We start from the raw sequence: 12,437 nt of genomic DNA on the forward strand, positions 1-12,437 counted from the left end.
GTATACTCATCTGTATACAAGTTAGAAGTTAGAGAACTGGCCTGGAGAAGTCCATAGTGAAGTCCTATAAAGATTCAGAGGCTTTTGTGTTCAGTTGTGGGAGACCCAGAATGCTGTCTTAAAGAATAACAACATTTGAACTAGACCTTAATGTTTGAATAAGATTAGACATACAGAGAAATTTTACCCTAGACAAAATAAACATTATGAGCAAAGACTAGGAGACAGAAAAGGCAAAGACACCTTTTAGGAAACTATGTTTGGCTCGAGTATATAATATATGAGAGTGAATGGGGAGAATAGTTTTTTTTTAAGTTACTGAAGTCAAATAACAGAGCTTGGAATATCAGGATAGAGTTACTTTTGACCAAGAGATTGATATTCCCAGAACCTGACTCTAGAAATGTAATTTGACAGCAGTATAAAAGAAAGAGCGTGCTGTAAGAGATTTGAAGTGGACATTCTGTTTAGGAGGAGCTTGCTGTTATCCAAACAAAAGGTACTAGGTATCAGCTTTACTGCAGTGGCATTGGGAACAGAGAGCAGTAGACAAATAAAACATGGCCCCCATTGGATGGATGAAGTGAAAGAAGGAGGAATCAAGGATGAATTCAGGGTTTCCTGAATAGGTGCCTAGAAGTATGTTAGTACCATTACAATTTTCCAGTTTAGAAGTAGAAGTGTTAAGAAAGGAGATAGAGTTGTATTTTAAACAAGCAGTGGAAATAGAGGACTAAAATTTAATGATAGGGGCTAGAGCTTAAGATTTTGGAGACAGTTAAACTTGATGTTTGGGTTGTCACACCAAAAAGTAGTATTTCTCTTTTTACATTAAATACATCTTACCAAGGGGCGCTTGGGTGGCTCATTCGTTAAGCATCAGCCTTCTGCTCAGGTCATGATCCCAGGGTCCTGGGGATCGAGCCCTGCATCAGGCTCCCTTCTCCGCGGGAAGCCTGCTTCTCCCTCTTTCACTCTCCCAGCTTGTGTTCCTTCTCTCGCTGTGTCTCTGTTAAATAAATAATTAAAATCTTAAAACACACACACACACACACACACACACACACACACACACATCTTACCAAAGTAAGTATTAGCCAAGAGACGCTACATAAAATTTGCTATATGTAGCAAGAAGTCTTTGGAGAGAGTTTAGCTTTGAAAAAAAAAGTTGATGGGTCCATACAAACTAAATTCAAGCAGAATTAGGTCTGGCATTGAAGATCATGCCCTGATTTATATTTGGTTCCAGCTGGAAATCCCCGTTGATTCTAGATCATACGGGGGAAAAAAAAATTTTTTTTATCTTTCTAGTTTATGTTTTCATGTTGTGATATTAAAGAGAAAGAAGTAGTTTGTCATACTTAAAACAGTTATTAACCATTTATACATTAGTGACTTAAGTAATAATATTCAGCAGACTGTAGGGATGGTTTTCATTTCTCTGTAACATTGCAAGTTTAAGTAAATTCATATTGGTACCACTGCCAGGAAATAACCTATTTATGGTTACTGCTGCCCATCCACAGAAGTTTTTCCTATTTTACAGTTTTAAAAAATCTCTGTAGTACTCAAAAACTTGTAAGGTTTGGTTATAAAATGAAAACAATGTGTAAGCTGTGATATGAAGGAGTCCAAATTTGAGAATGTAATTCCCTCTGTGATTGAAAGAGAATGTGGTGGAGTTTTTAGTAACACTTAAAATATAAAAAGAAAGGCCCATGCTACCAATTCTTCATAGTATTCTTTTTAATTGGTTGGTGTTTTAAACTAAGGTAATTACCGTTAGGTGCCAGTTAGCTCCTAAAGTGAAAGAAGATTAGAAAATAATTAAATTCCTTTGTCCCAAATTTTCTATTTCAAGTCTGAATTCCACACAAAGATTCTGCTTGATCACTAGTCATTGATTTCTCTAATTACTAAACTACAACACCCACACTCTTGTTATTCCAGATCTCCTAATTTATTCAGTTTAAGATGCATCAAATTGTAAAATATTGATAATATTTGATTGGCTATTTTAAGGGAATGTGCAAGTAAAAATGAATTGTAGAAGAGTATTTTAAGAATAACATAGAAACATAAAAATTTGCCTTGTTTTCAAACATGGAGCCCTATAAATCTGAGATCTGACAGTTTACCTTTCAGATAGAATTAGTGCCTGCTCTGTTACCTGAAAGAAAATTCAGGTATGGGGTGCCTGGGTGGTTCAGTCAGTTAACTGTTTGCCTTCGGCGCAAGGCATGATTGCAGGGTCCTGGGATGGAGCCCTGCATCAGGCTCCCTGCTAAGCAGGGAGCCTGCTTCTCCCTCTCTCTCTCTGCTACTCCCCCTGCTTGTGCTCTCTCTCTCTGTCAAATAATTAAATTTTTAAAAACCTTAACCCTGGGGCGCCTGGGTGGCCCAGTGGGTTAAAGCCTCTGCCTTCGGCTCAGGTTGTGATCCCAGGGTCCTGGGATCGAGCCCCGTATCAGGCTCTCTGCTCCGTGGGGAGCCTGCTTCCTCCTCTCTCTCTGCCTGCCTCTCTGCCTACTTGTGATCTCTGTCTGTCAAATAAATAAATAAAATCTTTAAAAAAAAAAAAAACAAAAACCTTAACCCCACCCCAAAAAATTCAGGTGTATATTTTATATATAAATATATATTTTTTACATGTAAAACATGTAATTATATGACTACATTTGGTTTACTACAGTAGCTATTTTAAGTAGGAAAATGTTGTTATATGCTAGTGTAATAAGATAAGAAAAACAAAATAATATGTAAATACTGGCAAAACCAGGCCAGATTATCATTACTTAAGAATGATAGGATATGTTTGTAGTCAAACAAAAAACTAAGCAACTAAACTAGAAAATTGTTAGAACTGTTGTAATAGAGAATTATGTAGGTGGTAACCAAGTAGTTACATAGGCTGAAACCAGTTGAAAAATATATAATAGGCAAATCAATTCACAGCATCCAGAATTATAAAAGAATTACCATAAGAAATAAGTGTATAAATGTATATGACTTTATTTGAATAATGCTAAAAACATTTGAGAATAGATTCCCTTGTTTTCAAATAGGAAGATTCAGTATGGCAAAGCCACTGTCAAGCTTCCCAAAGATTACTTTAATGCTAGTAAGAATATCAGTGAGTTTTTGAAGTTTCAGTAACTTGACAGTAAAGTTTATCTGCAATAAAAATAATAACTAACATTTATGGAATGCTTATTAGGAGTCAGCTGGGAGAAAATGTTTGTATTGGTAACACAGAAAGAACTCGTACCCAAAAGATGCATAATATCCAGGAATCCCTATAAAATAGTTTTGAAAAACAATAATTTGGACAAAAAGAGCTAGAAAACTCACTGAAAACAAATGGTATATAAACATGAAAAGACAAGTTCAACCTTATTAAGTGGTCAAGGAAAAAAATTAAAATTTTAAATAGAATTTTTTTCTTTTCAAATATAATAAACAATTTGGGAAAATGTATCAGTAGTGGGTAAGTAAAAGTGACATAACATTTTTGAGGCCATCTTTCAATTTTAAATGCATATAACTCTTAAAACTAATATGTTCTTTTTTAAGGGTTTATTATGAAGAATAAAATTCTTCAAGTACCAACTTAGAGAAATATTTACAACCCGCTATTATATAAAAAATTAAATTATAGAACAACAATGAAAAGTTCCTATGTTACTTTCCCTTTCCTTTTAAAAGATACCTATCTTGGGGGACCTGGGTGGCTAAGTCCCTTCTGTCTGCTATCTGCTCAGGTCGTGATCCTGGGGTCCTGGGATCAAGCCCTGTGTGGGGCTCCCTGCTCAGTGGGAAGTCTGCTTCTCCTCCCTCTGCCCTCCACTTGTGCTCTTTCTCTCTCTCTCTCTCAAATGAATAAAAATTAAAAAAAAATAAAAGATACCTGTCTCTCTCCCACTTACTTATCATAACATATTTTGTTAACACTGTCACCTCAAAGGTGGAAAGCAGAGAAATGATATCCTTTGTGTAAACCCTGCATTATTTCAGTTTTTGCATTAACCAGGTGTTACGTATATCTAAGATTGTGTTAGCTCAAAATAGCAGTGGCTTCAAAAAGAAATGTAGATCTCAAAAAAAAAGGAAAAAAAAAAGAAATGAAGGTTTCTGGCACCTCAAGGCCAGTATAAAACTTTGAAGTCATCATGAACCCAGATTCCTCCTTCTTCTTCTTCTTTTTTTTTTTTAAGATTTACTTATTTATTTTAGGGAGAGAGAAAGAGAAGGGAGAGAGTACACAGGGGTGGAGGGGCAGAGGGAGAAGGAGAGAGAGAATCTCGAGCAGACTCTCCACTGACTGTGGAGCATGACCCAAGCAAGGCTTAGTCCCACGACCGTGAGACCATGACCTGAGCGAAACCAAGAGTCGCATGCTCAACTGACTGAGCCACCCAGGTACCCCAAATGCAGATTCTTTCTATCTTTTGCTCCCCTTCCCTTATATTGGCTTCCATCCTGTAGATATATCCCCATGATTCACAGTGATTGCTAGAGCTTTAGCCATCCCATCTGAATTCCCAGCAACAGGTAAAAAAGGAAGGGCCAAAAGGGGTTACTTTCCAGCTAAATCAATTCCCTTTCACAATCCTTTCTTAAGGCCTACCAAGCCGCATTTCTGATTATATTTCATTGGCAGAACTCAAATGGACACACCTTGCTTTGAGAAAGGTTATATAGTGTGGTCTTTTACCTGGAAACATTATTTTCTTTACTAAAATCAGGGGAAGAAGGGAAAAATTTTTGTTTTCTCCTAAAAGAAGGGGAAAATATATGTTGGGGTAGACATCAAATAGATTCTGCCATAGAAATTTTTTCAACAAGCTGAACTACAATTTCTATTATGTGTGCACACACATACACATGTGGTCTTTATTGTATATGTCTGTTTCGTGTAATTAACACTAAAAATTGGATTCCCTGTAAGATTTTTAGAAAGAATTTATGCTGTTCAGGTCACTTATTAAACCATGGATTTAGCTTTGTTTTTCAGGATATATTAAAAAACTAGTCATTTCTTGAATTGTCATGAATGTTACTTCAAGGTCTTTGGAGATAGATAGTACTGTTGAATCACACTTGCGTTGCTTATTAGCTATGTGGCTGTATGTGTCCCTGTTGTTCTCTGTGCACACTCCATTTTTGTATATTTCATACTGCATTGCGTTTTGAGATTTATAGGCAAGTAAAGCCCAAATGTGAGCTCCTCGAAGAGCAAGAACTATCTTATTCAGAATGAGTGATTATTGAATATGTAAAATGAAAATTCTTCTGATGAGGACATGTATAGAATGTACTGGAATTTTATAATTATTCCAAAAGGAGAATTAGAAATATGTTTTTTTTTAAATAATAGAAGTATTGCTGGAATTAACATAAAGTTCCTCAAAGGAAGTGATGCCTAATTTCTTCATATGTAAAATGTAGATTAACTACTTCACTGGGATGCTTTAAGGATTCAGTAAATTAATATTTATAAAAGCATGTGTATAGTAATATTTAATTACTGATAGTGGTAGGAGTTTCTCCAAACTCACACATCTTATCCTGTCTCAGATTTCTAATTGTTTCATGTTTGTTAATTTTGCTCTCCCAAGTATTTTTTATAAAAGCTGTTTCTTTTAATTCATTTTCTACTGCCTTAACTCAGTGATGTAATTTTAATTTATATAGTCACTACATCGATCTCACATAAAATCAGAAAGAAGTAAAATGCATTATCTTAAAATTCACTAGCACTTAGTGACCATATATGTGATTTTAGAAAGCATGTGCTTAAAAGAGATTATGACATGTTATAGAGTGAAGAAAGTTAACATTTCAAAGGGAAAAGAAGCAGCCCAAGGCCTAGAGAAGTATAAAGTAGAATAAAGGACATGATGTCATAAAAGCAGAGAGGTTAAAGGATTAGAAGAGAAAACAGGTATTGGAGAAGCTCTTAAAGGTGTTCAGAAAGTTCAAGAAAACTGAGTTTGTTGGAATTTACATGGTGGAGATCCTTAAAAGAGTGTTAATGAAGAGCAAAGAACCCCGTCCATATTTATTAAGGGGTAAGTTAAATGGTAGAATCTAAGATACAGGTTTTCCATTTAAGAAATTTGACCATCACCAGAAAAAAAAAGAATGAAGTTAATGGGTTTCATAAAAGACTCTTTAAGATGGGGGTACATCTGAGGGGATTATGATAACATAACAGACCAAATTCTAGGAATTTCTTAGAACTGTGCAGACCGTGCATGATGGGATAGCCATCTGGGGGTCTTTGTTGATAAACTGTTAAAAACGTTTCTAGTGTGAATAGCCACAAACATTTTCAGTGCTTTTTTGTTGGTTGAGTAAACCGAAGAGCATGAATGCAAAAGCAAAATTTGATGCCAAATCACAGAAGTTGCCATAAACACAGAAGTTCCCCTAGTGAGGACACTGCCTGTGCCTGAATTTCATTTGTTTCTGCTGCTACCATTTCTTAATTTTTCCTGGTGACTAGCCAGATTAGAACTATGAATGAAGACAAACTGGTCTTGCCCAGATCGTAGATGAGATATAGGTGACTTAGGTAAGTGGAGAAAATACTTAGGGGTTTGATGTGATGATCTGGTCTGATCTGGTCTATCTTAGAATGAAAAAGATGTGCTTATTCTTTGTCATGGGGGTTTGCAACCTTAGTATATGCCTAAATCTACAGCTGCTCCTCATTTTCCAGATGGCATCTATGGCTGGGAGTACTTTTTACCATCTGCACTTCTCAAAGAGTTTGTGAACTCTCTCTTTTAATTATTGGAAATGGAAAAACTAATTGGTAAAGTGGTTAAATGATATAAAAGATTTTAAAAACTAAGTTAGAACTTTTTACATTCTATTTAACTTTTTAAATAAGGTCAATGCTTTAAGTGCTTTTTGACTTTCATCTTTGCATACCTACGATCTTTGATATTTGCAGTACTCCAGAATACTTTGTAACAACTATTTGTACATTGACTGGTACTTTGAGCCAAATTCCAAAACTCTTACCTCCTTCCAATACTGTACTGTTTTTGACATGTGCATAGAGCAGCTAACACTGAATGAATGCAGAGTACAAACTTATGTGAATTGTTCCATTCATCCAATAATGTTTTCAAGTTGGTAAGATACAGTGTCATGATTTGTAGAAGTAATTGAGAAAAACAAGCTTTTCAGGTGTTGCTCATGTTTTTATATACGTAAAATATTGAGATAGTGGGAGAAGCAATTTCCCATTTAAGTAATACTTTTTTAACTAGCTGAGCATAATAGGAGTGACATCTGACTCTGAAAATGAACATATTCTCTATCTAGGGAATTCTAGATTTGGAGTGTTATTAGCTTTTATTTTTCCTTCTTCCAGTTTTATGAGTCATGAATGTATTTTCTTAATGATATGTTGTAAATAAGTATCCTCTAATAATCTGTAGATAGAGTACTTATTCACCATCTTTTCTCTTTAGGCAGGTTCTACTGGGGAAAATTCTCTAGATAGTTTGTCCATTTATAAAATTAGACACTTGCCATCTTTGCTCATTTTCAAGTTCTCTGTTTACAAAACTATTAAGAAGGTGTGAAATGCAGCCAAACTTCCCAGTTTATGGGAAGTGTCTCATGATTGCATTTCCTACATGTTCATTGTTCACACATGAAGAAATTTGGCAGCTGCGAGATTATTAAGTTTAGAGTATCCAAATCTAACCCTCACTGGGATTTTGGTTTCCTTTTTTCCACCCCCATCATCTCATCTTTTGTAATCATATTTGTGGTAAGTGCTGTGGTGGTATTTCTTAAGGTTGATGATCCTTCAGTTTTCTTTGTTTTCCATTTATCAGATGCTGTGAATAAATCATAGACCAGGAGTTCACCTGATTTAGAGTCCTGGCTTCAAACAAAAACATAACATACTCTAAAAGAGGTTCCTTCTCGATAAAGACGTTTTATGGTGGCACTGTTGTTGAGAGAGGGGGCAGTGATGGTAGCTAATCTATATGCTGTAATTATTCTGTAAGAACTTGATAGAAAATTTATGGTCATACATGTAAGAGTTTGTAACTGAGAATAGTAGAAAATGGTTTGTGTATATTGTTTTGTTGATTTAATTTTTACTTGATTTGGCTTTTTATTCCAGTGAGTTTTTCCTGTTGAAAACTTTAGATTACTCTGTTTTCTTCATGATTACTAAAGATCAGTCATGGAAAAGTGAGATTTTTTTCTGAATACATGTGCTACTTTTAGAGATTTAAATATGTAGAATTATGAAGGGAGAAAACTATATAATTTGTTAAGTGGATCAAAAGGCAGCAGCTTCTTTGATCCTAAGAGCTGCCGATAGTTATAGAGATACTGGGTGTGACAGTTGACAAGAAAAAGGAGACCAAAAAATGGGAAGTTGGGGCAGAGGTGTAACGAAAGTAGGACAAGGAAGAGAAGACAATAGGACTAGTTAGCACCATGGTGCCATAAGCAACTGCCTTAGTTACTTCTCTCCTCCATTTTAGCCATCCTTCAAAGAATTCTGTAACAGTTTCCAGATGGTGAATACTACCATGTGGTGGTCCAGTTTGACATATTCAATGTCTTTTATGTATTTCTTTTTTTTTTTTTTTAAAGATTTTATTTATTTATTTGACAGAGAGAGATCATAAGTAGACAGAGAGGCAGGCAGAGAGAGAGAGGGAAGCAGGCTCCCTGCTGAGCAGAGAGCCCGATGCGGGACTCGATCCCAGGACCCCGAGATCATGACCTGAGCCGAAGGCAGTGGCTTAACCCACTGAGCCACCCAGGCGCCCTTTTATGTATTTCTTAAGTCTGTTTTCAAAATGATGGTGGTAGGGTGCCTGGGTGGCTCAGTCGGTTAAGTGTCTGCCTTTGGCTCTGGTCTTGATCCTTATCCTGGGACCGAGCTCCACGTGGAGCTGGGGGTCCCTACTCATCGGAAACCTGCCTTTCCCTTTGCCACTCCCCCTTCTTGTGCTCTCTCATGCTCTCTCTCTCAAATAAAAATTAAACAAATTTAAAAAAATAAAAATAAATGATGGTGGTAATAGTTTTTATTACGCTTAGGGTTATTTGGAAGATTAGCACACTTTCTTTTTTGTTTAATAAGTCACATGAGAAAAAGGTTCTGTGAATGAAAATTATGATCACCATTGTCTTCAGTGAGTATTCTGCAGTGGAAAAAGTAGATTTAGAATTTGAAACTCTGTCCTTTGTGTTTCATTCACAGGCTGTAGAAGAAGAAGATAAGATGACACCTGAACAGCTGGCAATAAAGAATGTTGGCAAGCAGGTGAGGTATACCGTAATAGGTTACGCAGTCGCATAATAATGCGCTCTTGGAGAGTTAAAACTGTTTTAGGGCATGTATGATTTTTTTCCCCGTTTGTTCACTCTACATTTTTCTTTTGTCATGTAAATATGATGCTAATTTTAAAGGTCACTGAATTACTTGATGTCAAATTCTGTTTGCCATATATAGTGAAGTCACAAATAGATCTGTGAGGTACTGTCTTTAGTGAAAATAATATACTAGAAATAAATTAGGAAACTTATATCCTGAGTTAATTTTTCAGGTATTATTTTTACTTGAAATAATATTATCAGTGAAGATAATAGAATGGTTTATTTCTTACATATGTAACAGTTTTTTAAATGATACAGTTTGTCAGTATGTAGGCTTCAGTATGTAGGTAATGTTCCTGAGAAGGCTGAGAGCACCATTGGATTATAGTGAGTGAAGAGAAAGGGTTTTAAGTATTTGCTCTTTCACATTTCCAAGATGAAATATATATTTTAGTTCCTATTTTCCGAGGGTTGGGGGAACACACCAACCAATTAAAAGAATCTACAGATTAATTAGACTGTTTTTAAAAGAATGTTGATTACATTTTTTTCATTTCATGGAACATGGTTATCATATTGCTGATGTTGGCAGAATCTTGATATTTCAGATGCAAGACACTAAGCTGTCTTTGCTTTCAGCCATCCTACCATATGCTCTGATCCCATCACATCTCACAAGCTATGTAGGTTTGGGCCAGGACCATTCTTGGATGGGAAATCTCTAAGAATCACCCAGCTGCCACAAGAAGTAATGTAGATAACTGAGGGAAGTGTGTTACCAATTCACTATACAACTAGTTACTCCAACAGCGCAGTAGGGGCAAAGGTCTGACTTAAATATCATAATTAGTGAAATTAAATCCACTACATTCTGAATATTACAATGTAAAAACAGCTAGAACTCTCCCCAAACAAAATGAAGTGTAGTTCATCTTATTCTCTCATCCTGTGTGATCTAGTTACCTAGTCTTTTCCTACTACTTATTGTAGTCTAATATATGTTACTAGATCACCAGCTTGGAGTCTTGCACTTTATAGAACCCACTGTTTTTTGTATAAATGCCTCTGAGGCTACCATGTAGATTTTATTTTAACAGCAACAAATAAAAGGTCTTAATTAAAAGTGATGCTGAAAAATATGTAATGGGCAAAGATGAATAATCATCAGAATCATTTTTCTTAATCTAGCTCTTCACTGGTTTAGCCTGTTGCGTGGCAAAAGCAACACTGTCTGTAGTGGAATCAGATCACTATCTTTTTCTCCTGCCAGTCTTTCTCAGATACTTCCACCTAAAATGTCCTAAGGCTTATTCCTGAAATAAAGAAAGTGTAATACGTGGTCTAATTACTTGAAATTATTTGTAGCATGTTGCATCTCTGGGTTCTTTAAGGAAATCAAGAATGTATTGAAATTGTAATTTAGAAAAGAACAGCCAAGAAATAATTCCAGTGATGAGCATTTATTTAAAGTTAGGAGTCTTGGGTATTGTAGCAATACCCACACAAAAATAATGCTTTAAATTAGAGTTTAATTTGCAATATATATATTTTAAAGCTTCACATTTAGCTGAAATACTTCATTCAGCTCAGCCTTAAACATAAATTAAGCGTTTTAATTTCACTTCATTTGTTACAATGTTATTTTAAGCCTCATTTTTAACTCAAATGTTTCAAATATAGATTTGATCAGGTTTCAGTTAGAAGATTGTACCTGTATATTTTCTGATACTTTATTTTTTCAAAATAGCTACAGAAAATATGTATTCTTAACATTATTTTGTACATATTATATACATGTAAAATATGTGTATCCTAACATTGTATTTAAATTTTTAAACAAGTAACAGTGACTTTTGATCTAAGAATCTTCCCTAAATCATTTAATGTACTTTTCCCTGAAATATTAAATTTATACAGGAATTAAATTTAAATTAAAATTACAGAGGAAGTGATGAGAAAGAATTCACATTGAACTCTTACCTGTTGGTACGTCTGCTTTGAGTAATAAGAACCCCTCAGACAGTCAATAAATATGAATGGCAGAAAGTATGCACACGTACTTGGGCTTATGTACACTTATAAATGCTTATACTTTGCTTTTAAAAAAATTGGATGCTGCGGCTGTATAGAATTTTTTGTTACTCTTTATAATTTCTGGTATAGAGTTATAGCATTGATTGTGTAAGTCAGTTTTTCATTGTGTAATCTATTATTTTATCAGGTACTTAATTTTTTAATACATTTAGGAATCTTAAGGATATAACAATATATTAGGAAAATTAAATTGTAAAATATATATAAATTTAGGTTTGGCTTTCTTTACCAGTTTCAACTGCTTAAACTAAGTAATTCTTCTATCAGTAATATGGTTCTTTTTTTCTTTTTCTTTCCTTATTTTTTATTTAGGACCCTAAACGTCATTTGGAGGAACATGTGGATGTACTTATGACTTCAAATATTGTCCAGTGTTTAGCAGCTATGTTGGATACTGTCGTATTTAAATAAAACAATGCAAAAAGCTATTGGTGATACTTCCAGCATATACTCCTCTATTGTTCCTAATACTCAAAATCAAGGGACCTCTGAAGGTGTGTTTGGTTAAATGTAAGACATCTGGCATCATTTGCAGCACTGTAACACCTTCAGTCTCAGTTGTGCAATTACTTCTGTTTCTTTAGTCAGGGTCTTTGCAGATTCCAAAGTTGTATAAGAATACATCAAAGTGGACAAATTTTGTTAAGATCCCATTTAATATTTGAAGAAATCAGTAACACAAATATATTTTGATTGTTGCTTACAAAATAAAATACATTTACAATCTATGTCTCCTGAGGTTTTTTGGCACTGGGTGGAAATGACAGAATAACATTTGACAGTGCTCTCGAAATCTCACACAAAGATACGTTTCTCTTTGCAATTTAAGATCTTATAACACATAAAACATCAATGTGATAACAAAACTTCACAAATGTAAAGTCATTGCCATTAAGGAGTTGCTACACCATTAGTGAGTAACCCGAAAAAAAATGTTGACATATTTTATTAAAAGTATCTGTGGCAAATTA

At 34.8% G+C, this 12,437-nt stretch overlaps 1 protein-coding gene across 1 annotated transcript in view; it reads left to right on the forward strand.

The window, feature by feature from the left end:
- PSMD14 (proteasome 26S subunit, non-ATPase 14) overlaps window positions 1–12,194 on the forward strand; it is a 93,264-nt gene extending 81,070 nt beyond the window's left edge. Inside the window, exons 10-11 of the mRNA XM_032857945.1 lie at window positions 9,257–9,319; window positions 11,779–12,194. Coding sequence (XP_032713836.1) covers window positions 9,257–9,319; window positions 11,779–11,877 — 162 coding nt within the window. The 3' untranslated portion in view covers window positions 11,878–12,194. The remainder of the gene's footprint in view (window positions 1–9,256; window positions 9,320–11,778) is intronic.
- Window positions 12,195–12,437: the final 243 nt, after the last annotated feature.

The sequence above is a fragment of the Lontra canadensis genome, unplaced genomic scaffold (genome assembly GCF_010015895.1).
Source record: "Lontra canadensis isolate GAN:19392208 unplaced genomic scaffold, GSC_riverotter_1.0 scaffold13, whole genome shotgun sequence".
In the NCBI taxonomy this organism is placed as follows: Eukaryota; Metazoa; Chordata; class Mammalia; order Carnivora; family Mustelidae; genus Lontra; species Lontra canadensis.